Source organism: Pteronotus mesoamericanus, unplaced genomic scaffold, assembly GCF_021234165.1.
Source record: "Pteronotus mesoamericanus isolate MK-2021 breed Mesoamerican mustached bat unplaced genomic scaffold, CSHL_Meso_final scaffold_85, whole genome shotgun sequence".
NCBI lineage: Eukaryota > Metazoa > Chordata > Mammalia > Chiroptera > Mormoopidae > Pteronotus > Pteronotus mesoamericanus.
Genome location: NW_026555329.1, coordinates 53,332,327 through 53,353,898, shown reverse-complemented (window position 1 = coordinate 53,353,898; position 21,572 = coordinate 53,332,327). Strand labels below are relative to the sequence as shown.

Below are 21,572 nucleotides of genomic sequence, written 5' to 3'. Positions count from 1 at the left end.
CACTTATGCATCCTCCTGAAAGATGAATTTGGTTTTATGATTTACTAATTTCTTTATTCTTTTCTCAGTGTGTCCATTATGTTATTTTTTTCTTTTACGGATTTGTTTTTTAAGTATTGTATTTTCCACACTTCCTATTTTTGCTTGATCATTTTGGAGATTTTTATTTTAATTGTGCTGTATTATATTATAAATTATTACAAGTATCTTTATTTATTTAAGAATCTATATGGCTAATTTAAGAACTTTGTTTCCTGAGATATTTTATTTATTTATTTTTTTCTTCTGATGTTATTTTTAATGCTGCATGCTGTTATGATATTTTGATCTGTGAATTCATTTTCTTCAGGGAATATTGGCTACTGTGAAAGGCAAGTATATGTGGGAAGATCAGATACCTATCCTTTTCAATCTCTATGATCTCAGTAGTGCAAGTGTGAATAAAATCTAGGGTGAAGAAATTTAGACAACAGAAAACACTGCTAATTAATTCGCTCCTCAAATTCTTAGATAGTGAGTTTATTTTTTTACTAGTAAGAAGTCTTCACAAGAATGTTCTACCTTGTTGAAAATATTTTATAATAAATTATTTTACATGTATTTAACATTTGTGAGTTTTTTGTAATAATATGTTCTTCTATTTCACATTAAAGGTTTGGTTTTACTAAAAATGTAATCTGGACTTTGAACCAGAATAATAAATATTTCTTCATAAAATATCTATTTGCCAACTAGCATATAAAATAAACACTTAGACTTTATTGCCTAAGTTAATTAAATTAATAATTTTGAGAAAACTATAATATAATATATTATATTAAATATAATTTTGCTTTGTAAGACACTTCATATGTGTATGTAACATTTAAATTTTCCCTAACAGTGTACTTATGTATATTTTAATGGAGAAAAGGCACTTTATATGAAGTGTGCGATACTTTGAAACAAATTGTGTAATGATATTCAAAAAGTGATTAGCCATTTCTGTGCACCAGAGTAGTACTTACAGCATAAAATGAAATAGGATATTAATCATTGTGCTTTTAGTGCATAAATTAGACAATAACCAAGGTCTGTAGAAGATGTCATATACCTATGGTGAAGCAAGATTAGATTCATTATCAGAATTTCAGCCCCATTTCTAAGGCAAAAATGCATTGATTGGGTATAGTTTGACCAAGTAATATGGACCCTGCAAAATGCTGTAATTAGGAACCGATCACTTTATTGTTTCAGTATATATGTAATACTGTTCTTTTCCTTCTTAAACATTTCTGCAATTTGCTGCTGCTGCTTTGAAATCCATCTGAATTCAAGCTTTTCAGAGAAAATGCCCTTTCCCTAGTTCCTTTATCCTTTCTCCCCCACTCACTTCCTGCCATTTTTTTGGCACAAACTTTCTATTTCTCAAGGGCACAGTGGAGATGCATAATTTAGAATGGTGACACCTCAGCATAAAACCAAAACTGTTTTCCAAAAAAATCTTGGAAACTTTTTACTTTTACAAATATGACTAAATGACTCACAAGTTATGGAAATAACTGCTTTTAAAATTTCTTCCTAATTGTATTGTTCTGATACTAACCCTCGTTATCTGTCTAATATGATACACTTTGTCCCTGTTTTTCAGATGAGAAAATTGAGACTTTCCTGACTTAAGTAGCTCCCTTCCAAGATATATGAAGTACAAATATATTTTAAAATAATGAGTTTATATAAAATAAAGATAAAAGTTGCAGTAAATAATGAAAAGAACTAAGATTTGTAAATATACATCAGAATACCATATGCATTCTGTAATGTCTGTATTAATATGTATATGCACTTATAGATTAGCCTGATTTGCATTGTATTTTTAAAGTTTTTCCCTGAGAAATATGCACTATTTATTATATACAGTTTAATGGATATTATTCAGAAGTTAATTTAATTTTCATGTGTATTTTCTTCATGTTTATTTCCAGTCTGATTTTATAAGTATCAAAAAATTCCTTCAGTTTGAATGAGAATTTTACAAAAAGTTGGAATAAGGAGTTAGTTTCAGTAATAAACTGGTTGTTGCTTTGTTTGATTAGTTGTGTGTGGTCCTTAAAGAAATAAAAAAAGTTACTACTTATTCAGTTTCTGGTTTACTGCCTATAAATGAAATAAAGATACATAAAATGGAAATATTTCAAATGTTCAAATCATACATTTTGAACTTAGCTTGTTCTGGAATAATGAATATTAAATTATATTATTTAAATTTAATATTCTTGGGAGATCAAATCAATATGCACATTTTAAATAACAAGTTGGTACAATTTTGAATTTATAGAAAACAGGTATCTGAAAAACCGCACCTGACAGCAATTTAAGAGTCGTAGTGTTGCTCTAATTAGGTGTATCCTATGTCTGCTAGAGGTAAAAGTAGTTTTAGACTACTTTTTGTTACCGCCTGGAATAATTATAGTAACCTAGAACATTAGGTGTAAAATGAAAAAAAAGTATGTCTTCCTGTGAGAAAAGAAGGTTTCTCAATTAACAGTGTAAAACACTTCTTGACTGTGAGTGGTTGGGAGCACTTATAGTATTAAGGTTTCCAAAATGTTCAACTGTTATACCTAATTTATGATATGCTCACTAGTTTTGCTAATATATATATTAAATTTTGTCCAGGTGATATATTTAACCTTATTCATTTATATCCAGCTAATATGCTAGATCAAACTTTTATGTATTTGTAAATTAGAGTCAGAATTTTCTTTCATGAGTAAGCTAATTTCTTTTTTTGTTGTTGCTTAAATGCAAATAACTTTTTAAAAACATTTCCACAAGCATCCTACATTGATTTTAAAGTCAATATATACTTACTCTTATTTAAGATTAAAATACATATTATAATTTAAGGGGCAAATTTAAAATATACAACCAAATATATCATGTCCACAGTAGGATTAATTGACCTTTTCTTTCTTTTTCCCTAAAGTTATCTGGCAGTATTTTGGATGTGTATAGAAGTGAGCAGGGAATTTCATCAGTTAATATGGGCCATACAAATGCTTCCTGTCCAAGAAGTCTATCAATGAAAAGAGAAATTACAGGTAATATTGCCTTTAATGTTTTACCCTTTTTCAGTCAACTATGTGAATAATAAATGGCATATATTATCAAAATATATAAAAATTTAAAAATATTATCAAAATTTTCAGTTAAAATAGACATTTAAGATTTAGAGAGTATAACTTCTAGTTCAAGTGAATTGATTTATTATTTTAGGAAATGAACAAATACACACGTGTGCTCTCTCTGTATATATGTATGTATGTATATACACACACACATACACACACACATATATATATAACATATATATAAAACAACTTGACTAAGTTCTTTATGTAACATAGTTTCATTTTAATATTAAATGGGTGCAATTTATTAATATGGTTGTGAAATAATAGGTTAATAGATTAAGGAAAATTAGTCCTTTTTGTATGTAAAATTTGATATAAAACAAACAGATTGTCTCTTTTAGCTTACTTTATGAATTTTATGATGGAATTACATTTAACTTCCTCAAGTGAGTAAAAACCTCTCAATTTTCAATAATATGTTCCAAAACTGTTACAACTCGAAGTTCCTTCGATATGTAGATGAGGAAATCAAGGATCAAAGGAGTTATTTTCCCCTGGTCATAAAACTGAACAGAGAAAAAAAGTGAATCAAATAAGGATTTCTTGACTTCTAAAGTCCAGTTTTAGTTCCCTCATAAGAATAAAATAAAATTAAGTTGAAATGTCCGTAACACATTTTTAGTTTGGACCAAACATTGGTTTTTCATAATTTTTACACAGTCTAATCAATAATGCACACATATTTATGCATTCAAATAATTTAGACCAAAATTAATGACTATAGTTTGAAATGAACAAATTTAAATAAATATATTTTTATATTACTTATTTTAAAAACCATAATAATTCAAGGGACACTAATAATTATCTATTGCTGTATAATAAATTACTCAAAACTTGACAGCTTGAAATAATAAATACTTATCATCTCATATAATTTCTATGGGTCAGAAATCTAGGGGTAGGCTTAGAAAATTAGTTCTAACTCAGAGTCTCTCATAAGGCTAGCATCAAGATCTTTGCTGAAGATACAGACATTTGACACTTTGAGGCTATACAGTCTGGAGGATGTGTTTCCAAGGTTGTTTGCTCACAGGTCTTGCAAGTTAGTGCTGCTAGTTAGCAAGTGATCTTGGTACTTTAAACATGTGGGCATTCATAGGGTTGCTCAAGTTTCATCATAGCATGACAACTGGTGATCCAAGACACAGCAAATTGGTAGCTGAAAATGTCATTTTTACCGATTCTTGGTATAAATGACATTTTATACCAAGACACACTAACCATTTCCACAATATTCTATTCTTGGAAGCCACACTAGTCATTTACACAATATCCTACTGGTTTCAGAGGTCCATCCTATTCAATTACCAAGTATGTGAATATCATGAATAAAAATCATTGTGGACCACGTTAGAAGATGACTATCACAAATGCTCACAACCAAATAGCATAAAATGTATCATTTACTGGAAGTATGTAATTGTTTAATAGTAATACCAAAGAAATGTACTTAGTTCCAAGTCCTAGAAGGTGTAAGTGATAATTAATTATGAAAAATGTAGGTTGTTGCTCTGGCTGGGTGGCTTAATTGGTGGGAGTGTCATCCCATACACAAAAAGTTTATGGGTTCGATTCCTGGGCAAGGCACATATCTAGGTTTGGGGTTCCATTCCTGGTCAGAGCGCATATATGAGGCAACCAACTGATGTTTTCTCTCACATTGATGATTTTTTCTGTCTCTGAAAAAACCAATAAGCATGTCCTTAGGTAACGATTATATATGTGTGTGCATACACACACACACACACAAAGTAAGTTATAAAATTTAGGTTTGAATAATCTTAAAGTTCTGAAAATAGTAATAATAATTGACCAGTTTAAAATTTGCTGTACACTGTCCCTCTTTTAATCATCACAATATTATACCAACTTTACAGAAGAGATTGAGACACAAAGATTTACCTAATATATCAGAGGGTTTTTAAATGGAGGGCCAGAGTACAAATCCGAATTTTACTATTCAAAGCCTGAAGGGATTGCCATTACCTCTTACTCAAGAGTACTTTTCTTCAAATTTCTGAATATTTACATAAAAATCCTATACCATTTGGGGCAAGTAATATAGTATTTCACTTAGTATTCTTTTTTTTTAAGCATTTATTTATTTATTTATTTATTTATTTATTTAAATACATTTGTCTCTGCCTCCCACCCACCACTTTCCCTTGCCCCCTCCCTCCTTCCCTCCCTCAGCTCTTCCCCTTTGGTTTTGTCCATGAGTCCTTGCTATATTTTCCCTGACTTTCCCCTTCCCTTCCCTTTCCCTGCCCCCCCACCTTGTCTCTGTTGATTTCTTTTCCTTTCAATGTTGCTGGTCTTATTTTCCTTGCATCTTTGTATTGTTGGTTAGGTTCCGCTTATAGGTGAGATCATATGGTATTTGTCTTTTGCCCCCTGGCCTATTTCACTTACCATAATGCTCTCCAGTTCCATCCATGCTGTCGCGAAGTTTATTAATTCTTTTTTTCTTTCTGCTGCATAGTATTCCATTGTGTATATGTACCATCACTCTTTGATCCAATCATCTACTGATGGGCATTTAGGTTGCTTCCAACACTTGGCTATTGTAAATTGTGCTGCTATGAACATTGGGGTGCATAGGTTCTTTTGTATTGGCCTTTTGGTGTTCTTAGGGTATAGTCCCAGCAGGGGAATCACTAGATAAAAAGGCAGTTCCATTTTCAGCTTTTTGAGGAAATTCCACACTGCTTTCCACAGTGGCTGCACCAGTCTGCATTCCCACCAACAGTGGACTAGGGTTCCCTTTTCTCCACAGCCTCGCCAGCACCTGTTGTTTGTGGATCTGTTTCTGATGGCCATTCTGACCGGTGTGAGGTGGTACCTCATGGTGGTTTTGATCTGCATTTCTCTGATGGCTAGTGATGCTGAGCATCCTTCCAAATGCCTCTGGGCCCTCTGTATCTCCTCCTTGGAAAAGTGTCTCCCCAGGTCCTTTGCCCATTTTTTGATTGGATCGTTTGTCTTTTTGGAGTGGAGTTGAGTGCGTTCTTTATATATCTTGGAGATCAAGCCTCTATCTGATGAATCATTAGCGAATATATTTTCCCATAGGGTCGGCTCCCTTTTCATTTTGCTGCTGTTTTCTTTTGCTGTGCAGAAGCTTCTTATTTTGATGAGGTCCCACTTGTTTATTCTTTCCTTTATATCCCTTGCTTTAGGAGACATATTAGTGAAAAAATTGCTGCGTGGGATATCTGAGAGTTTCCTGCCAATGTTCTCCTCTAGGACTTTGATGGTGTTGTGACTTATATTTAAGTCTTTTATCCATCTTGAATTTATTTTTGTGTATGGTGTCAGCTGGTGATCCAATTTCAATTTTTTGCATGTAGCTGTCCAGCTCTCCCAACACCATTTGTTGAAGAGGCTATTATTGCTCCATTTTATGCTTCTGCCCCCTTTGTCAAATATTAGTTGCCCATATAGACTTGGGCTTATTTCTGGGCTTTCTATTCTGTTCCACTGGTCTATGGGTCTGTTCTTGTGCCATTACCAGAGTATAATGGTTTTGTGATATAGTTTGATGTCCGGTATTGCGATCCTTCCTACTTTGTTTCTCTTTCTCAAAATTGCTGCAGCTATTTGGGGTCATTTATGATGCCGTATAAATTTTTGAAATGTCTGTTCTATTTCTGTGAAGTACGTCATTGGTATTTTAATAGGGATTGCGTTGAATCTATAAATTGCTTTGGGCAGTATGGACATTTTGAGGATATTAATTCTTCCAATCCATGAGCACGGTATATGCTTCCATTTATTTGTGTCTTCCTTACTTTCTTTCTTCAAAGTTGTATAGTTTTCTACGTACAGGTCTTTTACGTCTTTGGTTAAATTTATGCCTAGGTACTTTATTTTTCTTCTTGCTATATCGAATGGTATTTTTTCTCTGATTTTTCTTATTCTATTGCATTGCTGGTATACAAAAATGCCTTTGATTTCTGACTGTTGACTTTGTATTCTGCTGTTTTGCCAAATTCACTTATTAGGTTGAGGAGTTTTTTGGTAGAGTCTACAGGGGTCTCTATGTGCACTATCATGTCATCTGCAAACAATGATAGCTTTACTTTCTCCTTTCTATTTGGATGCGTTTTATCTCTTTCTCTTGTCTGACCGCTGTGGGTAGGACTTCCAATACGATGTTGAAAAGAAGTGGTAAAAGCGGACATCCTTGTCGTGTTCCCCATCTTAGTGGGAAAGCTTTCAGATTTTGCCCGTTGAGTATGATATTGGCTGTAGGTTTTTCATATATGGCTTTTATTATGTTGAGGAATGCCAAATTTACTCCCATTTTGCTGAGTGTTTGGATCATAAATGGGTGCTGTACCTTATCGAATGCTTTTTCTGCATCTATTGAGATGATCATGTAGTTTTTGTCTTTTATTTATGTGATGTATCACATTTACTGATTTGCATATATTGAACCATCCCTGCATGCCTGGGATGAATCCCACCTGATGATGGTGGATAATCTTTTTAACGTATTGCTGGATGTAGTTTGCCAATATTTTGTTGAGGATTTTAGCATCTATGTTCATCAGCAAAATTGGCCTGCAGTTTTCTTTCTTTGTACGGTCTTTATCTGGTTTTGGGATCAGGGTGGTGCTGGCCACATAGAAAGAGTCTGGGAGTCTTCCCTCCTTTTGGATTTTTTGGGATAGTCTGAGAAGGACAAGGGTTAGCTCTTCCTTAAATGTTTTGTAAAATTCTCCTGTGAATCCGTCCGGCCGTGGGCTTTTGTGTGCCGGGATTTTCTTGATGACTGCTTCAATTTCCCCAGCTGTTATCGGTCTGTTCAAGCTTTCTGTTTCTTCCTCCTTCAATGTTGGAAGATTATCCTTTTCTAAAAATTTGTCCATTTCATCAAGATTTTCAAATTTCTTGGCATATAATTTTTCATAATAGTTTCTGATGATCATTTGTATTTCTGTGGTATCAGTTGTTATTTCTCCTCTTTCATTTCTGGTATTATTAATTTGGGTCCTCTCCCTTTTTTTCTTGATGAGTCTGCTTAAAGGCTTTTCAATTTTATTTATCTTTTCAAAGAACCAGCTTCTGGATTGCTTGATCCTCTGAATTGTTCTTTTGTCTCTATGTCATTCAGTTCTGCTCTAATCTTGACTATTTCCTTCCTTCTACTTGCTCTGGCATTTATTTGTTGTTGTTTTTCCAGTTCTTGAAGTTGTAGTGTTAGGTCTTTTATTTGAAATGTTTCTATCTTTTTTAGGTAAGCCTGTATTGCTATGAACTTCCCTCTCAGGACTGCCTTTGCTGTGTCACATAGGTTTTGGACTGTTGTCTGTTCATTTTCATTTGTTTCCAGAAAGTTTTTGATATCTTCTCTTATCTCATTATTGACCCATTCATTGTATAATAGTCTACTGTTGAGTCTCCATGAGTTTGCAAGTTTTTGAAGTTTCTCTTTGAGGTTGATTTCGAGTTTCAAGGCCTTGTGGTCTGAGAAAAAGTTTGGTATTATTTCAATTTTCCTGAATTTGCTGAGGCTTGCTTTGTGTCCTATCATGTGGTCTATCTTTGAAAGACTGCCATGAGCATTTGAAAAGAATATGTATTTTTCTTCTTTGGGATGTAAGGTTCTATATATGTCAGTTAAGTCTCTTTGATTCAGTGTGTCATTCAGCGCCACAATATTTTTATTAATGATTTGTTTGGAAGATCTGTCCATTTTTGACAGTGGGGTGTTAAAATCCCCTACTATCAGTGTGTTGCTGTCTATATCTTTTTTGAAGTCATCCAACAATTTCCTTATAAACTTGGGGGCTCCTATATTGGGAGCATATAAGTTTACAATGTTGATGTCTTCTTGATAGATTCTTCCTTTAAGTATTATAACGTGCCCCATGGGTCTCTCTTTATGGCCTTTGTTTTGAAATCTACTTTGTCTGATATAAGTATGGCAACCCCGTCCTTTTTCTCATGCCCATTTGCTTGGATATTTTTTTCCATCCCTTTACTTTCAGTCTGTGTAGGTCTCTTGCTCTGAGGAGGGTCTTTTGTAGGCAGCATATGTGTGGGTCCTGTTTTCTTATCTATTCAGTTACCCTGTGTCTTTTGATTGGGACATTTAGTCCATTCACCTTGAGAGATATAACTGTTCGAAACTTGCTCATCTTTTCTCTTTGTACCTGTGTTCCTCTCTCTCTCATTCTTTTCCTTCATCTGCTTAAACCAGTCCCCTTAGCATATGTTGGAGTGCTGGTTTGGTAGAGATGTATTCTTTTAGCCTTCTGTTGTCTGGGAAACTCCGTATTTCCCCTTCTATTTTAATGGAGAGCCTAGCTGGGTAGAGCAGCCTTGGCTGTAGGCCCTTGCTTTTCATGGCTTGGAATATGTGTTGCCATTCCCCTCTGGCTTGTAGTGTTTCTGTTGGGAAGTCAGCTCCTAGCCGTATCGGGACCCCCTTGTATGTTACTTTCTCCTTTTCCCTGGCTGCCTTGAGGATTCTCTCTTTGTCTTTCACATTTGCCACTTTAATGATGATGTGTCTTGGAGTGGACCTCCTGGAGTCCCTCTTGAGTGGGGTCCTCTTTGCCTCCTGAATCCATGAGAGCCTTTCTCTCCTCAAATTATTGAAGTTTTCCATCATTACTTTATCGAGGAGGTTCTCTATGCCTTGCTCCTCTTCTTCTCCTGCTGGTATCCCTATTATATGGATATTATTGCGTTTCAGGTTGTCCTGCATTTCCCTAAATATCTCTTCATTCTTTATGAGCCGTTTTTCCATTTCTTGTTCTTTCTGGGAGCTTCTTTCTATCTTATTCTCCGTCTCACTGATTCGATCCTTGGCTTCATCCAGCCTGCTTTGGATTCCTTCTACTGTGTTCTTCAATTCAGAAATGGTATTCTTCATATCCTCTTGTGTCTTCTTGATAGTTTCTATGTCCTTTTCCAGGCTGATATAGTTTGCTGTAAGATCTTGATAGTTTCTCTGCAGTTTCTCATAGTTCTCTTTGAACTGGCTGAGCTCATGGAGCTTCCTTAGAGCCATTGTTTTGAATTCAGTATCTGATAGTTCCCTTGGCTCTATTTCATTTAGCTCTCTCTGTGGGGAGTCCCCTTTTCCACTGATTTTAGGGGAACTTCTTTTTCTTCCCATTTTTGTGAGAGTCTGTTAAGTATTTTTGTCCTATACTTTTCTTTCTGGGCCTGCCTCTGATGATGTCAGTTGTTGACCCTATATAGCCTTGGGTTGTTTGAGCCTTCCAGGAGTCTAATGTCTGTGTCTGACTCCTGCTTGAAGCAGCTCTGTGACCCCTTCTGTCAGGGCTGGGCTATTTTTTGGGATCTCTCTGCACTGTCACCTGGGCTCCTTGAGTGCACTCCCGGCGCGGCAGGATCCCCCGCCTGCCTGGGCTCGCATGTGTTTGCCCCAGACCAGGGGGCTTATTCGCGACCTCGCCTAGTCATCTGGCCCCCATGGCCGGCGAGCTCCGCGGCACTGGTTAGTTTAGGGTCTTCTATTGTGTGTTTTCCCCGCTTTTGGCTCTTTGGGTGCATTGCTTGCCCTTGCCAAATGGGGACTGTGGAAATGGGAGGAAGTCAGCTCCAGGACTCTCCAGTTAATCCTGTCTCTGGTCTCTCCTCCAGGGACTCTGGGCAGCTCTACTAATTTTGTGGGGCGCTCCGCAATCGCGGGTTGGCGGGTCAATTTATGCCTGTCCTTGCCGCTGTGTGCACTCCCTCGCAGGCCGTATTGGCGCCAATCTGTGGGAGGCCTTGCCGGTGGGTGCAAACATTCGTCAGCCCGCGCGGGTCACACACATGATCGCCAACCTTCGCCGGTCCCTCGTCGCAAGTGTGCGCGCCTGCACTTGGTGTTTGGGGGTGTCTATGTGTGCTTTTCAGCTTTTGGCTCTTTGGGGGTGTGGCCTCTTCCTGCACAATGGAGACTATGGCAAGGAGAAGGAGTTGGGACACCCCGTTTCCTCCTCCCATTCTTTCTCAAACGCTTCAGTTTCTAGTCTCTCCTCAGGGATCTCTGGGCAGTTCTGTGACCCCTTGGTCCAAGGACTCACCCCCTGTGAGGACTGCATTTCAATCGCAGGCAGTTTGGTTCATGCGCGCCCTGCTTTTGCCTCTTTTAGGTCGCGCCTTTCCAGCCCACAATGGAGACTACAGGACGGTGAGGGAGTCGGGACTCCCCGGTTCCTCCTCCCTTTCTTTCCCCAACGCCTCTGTCTTCAGTCTCTCCTCAAGGCTCTCCCAGCGTCTGTAGTCAGCCCCGCAGCCCACACTTGTATAAGGTGTGTGCGGAGCGCACAAAAGGCAGGTTAACTGATTCCCTTATGCCTGAGCGAGATGGTAGCTGCAGAGTGGGAGGCGTGCCATCACCGGGGCTCCAATGGCCACCGTGTCAGTTCTCTTCACAAAGTTTTCCTCACCAGTCTTTTCTCAGGCACCAGGCCACCCTGCTGCCGCCTCTACCCAGAGATCAAGGAGGGTGGCTTCCACTACAACTTTTGCGTTTGCCCTTTAAATGTCTCTTTGCATTCCCAGCCACCTGTCTCTGGCAGAGAGCGCCCCTAAGCTGTTTGGGGTTGCATTTTGTCTGTATTTTCTTGGCTTTAGCTGCTGTAGTTTAGGGGTTCCTGTTTATGATTCACACCCTGTTCTTCTGGGGGGAAGCTAACTGGCCGTTTCAATGTCCCTCTGGTGCCAGTGCCCGTGGGCACCCAGCCCACCCTCTCCAGTCTCAACTGCACTTCTCACCCGTTGTGATGTGAAGAGTAGAATCCACTGTCCGCGGTACCAAGGCTCCTTTCCCACTATCGTTCCACAGCTTTCCAGGTGATTACTCCATTATTTAGTTTCAATTCCAGTTTGATTTTGGGAGGAGGTCAGCGTGACTCCCATTCACTCCTCCGCCATCTTCTCTCTCTCAGTATTCTCGAATTAGGTTGATAAAAGGGGTGTAAAGTGAACTAAGAATTGTTTTATCCTCCTTTTCATCAGAAACTGATACTCGTGCTTTGGCAAAAGAAAGACAAAAAAAGGACAACCACAACCTCAGTGAGTATATTTCTTTTCTTTTTTTTCCCAACAAAAGTAATATAAGAGGAAATTCAGGGAGATTAAAATGTGTTGTAATTTATTGTGTCTCCATGAGTATTTTGAGGTCAGATGACCAAGATCAATAATACATCTCATTAGTTGAGCTACTTGGATACATTTAAATGATGTGAAATCTCACAAAGCGATACACTTTTATGAAGCAAAACTCAAATTCTCTCCTTTGTTAGTCTCTCTCAAGAATGCTGCATGTGATGAAGATGAGTTCATTTAGTTACACTTGAACTCTATTTTGATTCATTCAGTCAAATGTTTAAAGTAACTTTAGAAATTATACACCACTTAAATAGCCGGAAACATAATTCCAGGTTCTTATCTTTCTGTTAATCTGCTCTATCTTCCCTCATAAATTATCTGAAAGGTATTGCTTATAAGTGATTGCTGAATTCCACCTGTGCAAAAACAATGACTCTGATGACTTCCAAGGGGCCAGTTTAACTCTGAAAACAGGTCACATGAGATTAAGAAATATGGGCAAAGGAAGTTGTTTAGCAGGAATCTTGAGCTTCATAGTCTTTGTTCATGTCTCAAGTGCTTAGCTCTCTCAAGTGAACTTGACTAATTGAGTGTGAAGCTTATTCGTTCTGGGAGCCAAATCAAAGTACGAGAAAAGAATAAAACAAAATAAAAAATTTATTGCTTTAAAATAAACCAACTATTTCCTCACATTTAATTAGCTGAAATGGATTCTACCTGTACCTGCAAAAACTTTATCTGTCGGTTCATATGCACCTGCTTATGTCGCAGAATAATCACAGTTTCCTTTGTGACTCTGAGGAAATAGCTGACATGAGGTAATAACAGTCCTGAAGGTAGTTGTGGAGAGGGAAAAGATCTAATTCTGATTGTCGTTGGTGGTAGAGCTGAGAAGCTTTGGTCCAGATTATAAATAGAACATGAGTATGGAGAGGGAATTATTGATAGAAAGAATAATGCTGTGCAGCAGTAAGAAAGATGGAAATCCTACCCTTCGCAATAGTGTGGATGGATCTGGAGAGCATTATGCTAAATGAAATAAACCAGGCAGTGAAAGACAAATACCATATGATCTCACCTATAAGTAAAACGTAATGAAAACAAACAAACAAACAAACAAACAACCAACCAAGGAAGCCAAATAAAACCAGAGAAATGGAAATAAAGAACAAACTAACAGTAACCAGAAAGGAGGGAAAGGGGGGTAATGGGGGAAAGATAAGGAAGAGTCATAAGGAACAGGTATAAAGGACCCATGGACAAAGACAATTGTGGGGAGGATTAAATGTGGGAGGTGGGGTGGGTAGGACAGGGGAGAGAAATGGGGGGAAAATAGGGACAGCTGTAATTAAAACAATAAAAAAAGAAATAATTAATACATTAAGGATCTATGGGCTTCTCTTTTAGTTTTAGCCTACTAATTATTACTCTCCTTGTTTCTTTTCTCTTCTATGTCTGTGTCTTAAACAACAGGTTATTTAAGATGAAGTATGACAGGTGCTTAATATGTGCATTATTGAAGGGTTTTCTAATCTGGGTTCCCTTACTGAGTGATCTTGCTTTTTGGAGACATTATGGTTAAACAGTTAATATCACATTTTAAATATGATGAGGCTAGAATAATCCCTAAATTTTGTGAAGATCATGGCAAGAAGACAGTGAAGTCCCATTTACCAGACGTCTAAATATTTAAAAGTTATAACTCAAGCTATAAAATCAGTATACTCTATCCTTCCTACGGAATGGAAGGCCAGGTGTGAATTTAGAATTCTCAGATCCTTGGAGTTCTGAGTGGGAATGTCAGAGTGGGGCAATGCCAGCCCATCTCAGTTGTCTTTTCACCCCATATTTCATTCTTGTTGCCAGTGGTTTCAGGTATGAGTATGAGCACTTCGTCCAGTACATTCAAGCTCCATACACAACTCAACAAACAGTTGCTTCTTGTCCATATCTTGGGCCTAAGGGTGGGCACACTGGTGTTACAATCTTCCCTCAGAAAGATGAACCTGGGAAATGGCCTGCACAGGATCTGGAAGTAGGCTCAGTGTGTTTGAGAGGATATTCCTCATGTGAAGAACCCAGTGTGTATTTTAGAAGGGATTAGCTTGGCTCTGTGGCTGCTTTGCTCAATGGGGATGGTTATGATGAGAGAAGTCAAAGCTGGTTCCTTTTAAGTGTGGGGTCCTGGATAGGGGGGCTCCTCTTGCCTGGATCTAAGGGCTGAAGTGATTGAATATATCAACAACTTTGTGAATAGTAAAATCACACGTGTCATGAAGTGATCTTCTAATTTTTAAAACTTGACTTCTTTAGTGCTAGATATGAAAACATTGAGAAACCATAGTTCTCATTATAATTAGCCATTAAACATGCATCAAACACAATCTAAGAAGAGTAGAGTAGAAACTCCTGATATTTTACATGAGATGCATTTAAATAATAGATTTTAGGGAAATATTTATAAGACTAACACAACCCCCTATTTTGAGATAAATTTTTGAACATCCTCCATAGCTGTTTGTCATTTTATATTTAATTTTTAATTTATTGATTTTTAGAAGGTGGGGGGGAGAGAGAGAGATTGATCAGTTTCTTGTTCCACTTATTTATGAATTTATTGGTTGCTTCTTGTATGTGCTTTCACTTAAGAGTGAACCTACAATCTTGGCATATTGGGATGATGCTCTAACTGTGCTACCTGGCCAGGGTCTCATTTTATATTTAAAAGTCAGTTTTATAATATAAGAGTGAGTATGTATGAACATAGAATTATTAATACATTCTTACTGTGAAATACATATGTATTTCTATCAGCTTTACTTTTGTTTATTTTCTTTTCAGTTTTTTAAAAATGTGGTGTCATGTTTTTGAATCACCTGCACAGGGAAAATAGAATTGATAAAGAAGGAAAATAAACTCTCATTAAGAATAAATTGTATTTTAATTTCAAAGGAATTCCAGTGTATTATACCTGAAGGTAAAATTCATTCATGTAGAGTAGGTTCACCAAGATCATTGATTGTCTTTCATGACTTTCCTTCTTTCTGGCAGTGATCTTAATTTTCAAGTACATTTTGTTTAAGTATTTTCCAATACTTTTGATATATAATTTTCTTTTTATTCATGAACTTGTTCTTTATTTAATTCCCTAGAGAGCTTTAAAAATGATATCTTTTAAAATATTTTATATATTGTGGTTCTTGAAACAAGCAATATAGACTAGACTATATGACTATTGTATGCTCTATGACTGCTCTTAAAAGAGGTCAATATAGGAAACTCTACTTATTTGTATATGACATTTATTGAACATTTATTAATGCACTAAATTTATATAAGCCAGGAATGCATGAAAATGCAAACAGAGAAAACAATCTTGTCAAAGTGTGGGTCCTAGCCAAATAGTATCAGAATCACCTGTAAGCTTGTTATAAATGCAAATTTTGGGGCCCTGACCCAGACCTACTAAAATAAAAATCTCTACTAGTTGGGCACAAATATGTCCTAATGATCCTTCCAGGCATGTCTGATGTACACCAAAGTCTGAAAACCACTGTTCTATATATAATTGAAAAGTTTAAAAGAATATATTTGCAGGCTAATCAACATATATTTATTTAGCTTCTCCTATACGCCAAGCCATCTGAGGATACAAAAATGAGGAAGAAATGGTTCATTCCCTCAAGAATGTCATAGTCTAGTTGGGTATACATACCTACTATATGCCAGGCTTTGTGTTAGGTGTTGAAGGCTGTATATAAGAAAAAACCTCAAAGGTTCATAATCCTTATGGACTGACAAAATGCATATATATATTTTTTCAGTATTAGTAACTATTATATAGCATTTTTAAGACTGAAAAACATGTTTTCAGAAGAAAATATTTTTAAAACATTGTAATAGAATAATAATTATAATATTGTTATTTTTATTTTTAGAATAAAATATTTGAATTTTTATTATATTTTTGAGAAACACTTTTTTGATTAAATGAATTTTGTTGTTGTTCTTTAAAAACTATTAAAAAAGTTTAGATCTATTCCAAAGTGAATTGTACTTTAATGAAAATAATAAATATTTCTTTTTTTAATAGTTGAAAGAAGAAGAAGGTATAATATTAATTACCGAATCAAGGAGCTTGGTACTCTTATTCCAAAGTCTAATGATCCGTGAGTTCAATAACCATTTCTATAATAATGTGACATTTTAATACTCCCAAAAATGGGTGGGAGGGAAGAAGGATAGAGGAGAACCAATGCCTGGAAACTAAGCAGCTTATGGTAAAGATAAGTCTACTTCTGGTGCTATTTTAAAATATTTATTCAAGGCTGATAGCCCTTAAGCATCAAGGTTGTTACTAACAGTTGTCCTTTTGAGCTGTAAAAAATAAGTAAATTATTTCTTCTCAGTTTACACTGGGTCTTTTGGTGTGACACCAATATTGACAAACTTAGTGGTAGTGTCACATGATGTCTATGACACTTACTGTTATACTCAATTTGACGTTCTAACAATTCTTCCAGTGTAATATTTGTGTGTACATGAGCATTGAAATGTCATATTTTCAGAGGTTCTAACATTCTGCAGATATGCAAGTAAAAAATAGAATTGTAAAAAACATGCTGACTGATGCCAACCACTAATTGATTACTGTAATAGATTTTTAATCAAGTTTGGTATCATATACATACAGTCAGTTAAACAAGATGTCTGAGCTAAAATTAATATGGGTGAAATGGGAATAAAATGGAAAAAAGAAAGAAAAGTTTAAGAGATGTCTAGAGGAAAGGGAAGTGATTTTGAGATGATAGGGGGAAAGGAAATACTAAGAGTGAGGAATGAAAACCAGGCTAAGAGAGGGACAAAAAATTGAGATGAAAAGATAAAGAAAAAAGAAAAAGAAAAGAAAAATAAAAAAAGGGCAGGATTAGAGAGAAAAAAAGAAAAACAGAAAACAGTAAGAGGGAAAAATTAAAATTTGAGATGAAAAAAAGAGTAAAAGAAGGGAACAGTAAAATTTGATATTTGAAATCGAAAATTAATGAAGATCTAGAGATAAAAATAAAAAGAAAATTCAACAACTACCCTATCCACAACCAATGAGCAAAGATTGCTAAAGGCAGAGTGAGGACACGAGTATTTTAAGAGTGGGAAAAAGAATGTGAGATGACCACTGACAAGAAAATTGGTTTTGAGAGGCTAGATGGGGAGAATAAGTGAATGGAAACAAGTTGTAGCAAGACAGAAAACAAAATTTAAAATGAAAATAACAAGAGGAAAGAAGAAAGTAAAATGAGGTAAGAGAAGGGAGGGGCAAAATATGTGAATGGAAATATATTATAAATCTAGTGACTTAATATGAACAAACTTGAAGGATAAGAAGTGAATGTTAAAAAACTATGCAGGAAACAAAACACCACAAATTATGGAGAAGACCATGGTGGATTTCATCTCAGTAGCAGCTAGTGTTTACAACTGTTTCTTCTTTCTGGATCCACCTCTGGCAATGTCAGATGCTGACACTCTCTGACCTTAGGCAGCCTATTAGGCAGACTAACAGAGCTCTACTGTCTGTGGCTGTCTCCTTTAGTTCTTAATGTAGTCACTCTGCACTCAGCAGTCAGGCCTAAGCACCACAAGGCAGTGCAGAATCCTTCCTGGAGTGGGGGCTATTGTTTCCCCTCAGGCTGCTGCCCCTCAGAGGGGAGTGGTCTGCCAGAGCAAGATGGCTGCTGCTTTATGGGGGATGACTCAGCACCAGGATCCCTGAGACTATACTCTCAGTTCTCTCCTGAAAGCCTCTGTTCCCAGTCTCTCCTCAGGTGTCTCTAGCCCACTCTGTTCCCATCTTTGCCAGAGTCCAGGATAAGCACCTGCAAATGAAAATTTATGCGTTTGACCTTTAAATGGCTCTTTGAGTCTCCAGAGAGCAACCCTGCTACTTTTTGCAGTTGGATTTTATCTGGGTACATTTTAGGCTCTGGTGCTCTAGTCTGGGAATTCCAGCTTAGGGTTTAGACCCCACGCTTCTTGGGGGGATCTAACCAGCTGCTTAAATATCCCTCTGGTGCTTCAGCTGCCACCTGTGGGTGCCCAGCCAGCTCTCATGTCTCCACTGCACTCCCTAACAGTCACATTGTGCTGAAGCTGATTCTTCTGTCTGTGGTTATAAGGCTTCTTTCACTCTATTGTTCAGTTTTTTGTTCTGGAAGACTTCTCCACAATTTAGTTGTAATTCCAGATTGGTCCTGGGAGGAGTTTAATGTAACTTCCACTCACTCCTCCCCCATCTTGGATCAGGTCATTTGTTGTTGATAGTGCTGTGGTGGATCTTTCTTTCCAATTTTTTTCATATTTTTTAAGTATTTATTTATTAAGTATTTATTTATTAAGTATTAAAATACTTAATAAATATTTTTCTTTCTCTCTCTTACTTTATTTTAATTTCTGTTTAAACCTCATACTATATGTTTCCCTTCTCTTACTCCATTCTGCCTTCTTCATTCCCTTTTTCATTTATGATGTAAATTTTACTTTCTTGCTTCACATTGCTCTGATTCCCAGCTCTTATTAGTACTTCTCCATCTACCCTCTCAAAATCATTTTTCTTTCAGTAGGTCATCTCATATTTCCTCTCCTTTCTTATAATAGCTTTAATCTCTTTAAGTCCTTATTAATACTGGTTCATTGGCTGTTGATAGTAGGATTGGGGGTGTGAGTTATTTTTGTAGGTATGGGTTTGTTTCCTGGGCTTTGTGGTTTTGTTCTGGCAGCACCTGCAGAGCAGCATACAAGATATGGTGGGTGGAGTGACCAGCAGTCAACCAGTTGGTGGGAAGTATCTACCAAAGAATGACAAAACAACATCAAAACCTGATTATATCAAGAAAGCTAACAGAAATAGCAGAAAGGGCATCCCAAGAGCATCAATTCAGGAGATCAAAGAGACTACTCTATTGAATTACACAAGACTCCTACCATAGAGGGTGACACCACAAAGACAGAGAGTCAAAACCGATCAATTTAAGAAACGGAAGCAAACAAGAAGAGTCTCCCCAAAAATGGGAAGACAAAGAAACAACTCCCAATTGAAAGGAAAGGAAGAATCCTCAGAAAGAGTGCTAAATGAAATAGAGGCAAGTAAATGATCAGATACTGAGTTCAAAACAATGGTCAAAAGAAATTAAATGAGCTCTGTGAGAATTACCAAAAACTGCAGGGAAGCTACCAGGAACTTACTGTGAACAACATCAGCATGAAAAAGGACATAGAAACTATCAATGAGAGCCAGGAGGAAACGAAGAATACAATTTCTAAAGTGAACAACACAGTAGAAGGAATAAAGAACTGACTAGGTGAAGCAGAGGATCAAATCAGCAAGATGGAGGACAAGTTAGAAAAAAATTCCCAGAAAGAGCAAGAAAAAGAAAAAAAGACTCAAAAAGAATAAAGACAGATTTAGGGAATTGAAGAACAACATGAAACATAATAATATCTGTATAATATGGATACCAGAAAGAGAAGAAGAGGAGCAAGGGATAGAAAACCTGTTTGAAAAGTTAATGATGGAAAACACCCCTAATTTGAGGGGAGAAAAAGGCACACAAGTCCAGGAAGCACAGGAGGTCCCAATCAAGAGGAACCCAAAGAGGCCCACTCCAATACACATCATAATTAAAAAAGCAAATATCAAAGACAAAGAGAGAATCTCAAAGGCAGCAAGGGAGAAATAGGAAGTAACATAGAAGGGAGCCCCGGTAAGGCTAGCTAGCAGCTGACTTCTCAACAGAAACATGAAAAGCCAGGAGGGGATGGCAAGAAATATTTCAAGTAATGAAAAGCAAAGCCCTGTGAATGAGAGTTCTCTAACCAGCAAGGCTCTCAATTAAAATGGAAGATGAAATAAGGAATTCCCCTGCAAAAGAAGGGTAAAAGAACACATCTTCACCAAACTAGCATTGCAAGATATGCTAAAGGGACAGCTTTAAGATGTTGAAGAAAAAGAGTGAGAAAAAGAGAGAGAGAGGAATGCAGGTACAAAGAGGTAAAATGGCAATGAATAAGTACCTATCAATAATAACCTTAAATATAAATGAATTAAATGCTCCAACCAAAAGACATAACGTAGTTGAATGGATAAGAGAACGTGATCTGCACATATGCTGTACAAGAGACCCACCTCAGAACAAAATACATACACAGACATAAAATGAAAGGCTAGAAAAATATATTCTAAGCAAATGGACAGGAAAAATAAAAAGCTGTGGTAGCAGTACTTGTATCAGACAAAATAGACTTCAAAACAAAGCCCATAAAAGAGGCACAGAAGGACACTTCGTAATACTCAAGGGAAGGATTCATCAAGAAGACATCAACATTGTAAACATATATGCATCCAACATAGGAGCACCAAAATATATAAGGAAAATCTTGGAGGATTTCAAGAAAGATATAGACAGCAACACACTTTCTGTAGGGGATTTTTAACACCCACTGTCAACAATGGATACATTTTCCAAACAAAATGTCAACAATGATATTGTGGCACTGAATGACACCAGATCAAACGGACTTAACTGATTACACATACACACACACATGTACACACACGTATATACATCTTTCATCCCAAATAAAAAAAATACACATTCTTTTTAAGTGCATATGGAACATTTTCAAAGATAGATCACATGTGAGAATGCAAAAATGTCTCAAGAAATTCAAAAAAACTCAAATCATATCAAGCATTTTCTCGGACTGCAAATGCTTGAAGCTAGAAACCAACCTCACGGGAAAGTACTCAAAGACATTCACATTCATGGAGACTGAATAGCATCCTATTAAACAATGAGTAGATTGATAATGAGATCAAGGAAGAAATCAAAAAATTTCTGGAAACAAATGAAAATGAACACACAACAGTCCAAAACCTAAGGGATACCACAAAGGCAGTCCTAAGAGGGAAGTTCATAGCAATACCGGCCTACCTAAAAAAGAGAGAAACATTTCAAGTAAACACCCTAATCCTTCATCTACAAAAACTAGAGGAAGAACAACAAACAAACCTCAGAGCACGGTGAAGGAAGGAAATAATCAAGATCATAGCAGGATTAAGTGACATAGAGACTAAAAGAGCAATTGAAGGGGTCAATAAATCTAGGAGCTGGGTCTTTGAAAAAGTAGACAAAATCAACAAGCCTTTAGCCAGACTCACAAAAAAAAAAAGAAAATAAAAGAGGACCCAAATAAATAAAATCAGAAATGAAAGAGTAGAAATAACAACTGATACCACAATAATATGAAGGATTGTAA

General features: G+C 36.5%; 1 protein-coding gene across 2 annotated transcripts in view; it reads left to right on the top strand.

The window, feature by feature from the left end:
* The window catches only part of TFEC (transcription factor EC), a 118,863-nt gene that overhangs the window by 85,029 nt on the left and 12,262 nt on the right, over positions 1–21,572 (top strand). For both annotated transcript variants that reach the window (XM_054564647.1, XM_054564648.1), the window contains 3 exons: positions 2,969–3,083; positions 12,168–12,224; positions 16,354–16,429. In XM_054564647.1, coding sequence (XP_054420622.1) covers positions 2,969–3,083; positions 12,168–12,224; positions 16,354–16,429 — 248 coding nt within the window. The remainder of the gene's footprint in view (positions 1–2,968; positions 3,084–12,167; positions 12,225–16,353; positions 16,430–21,572) is intronic.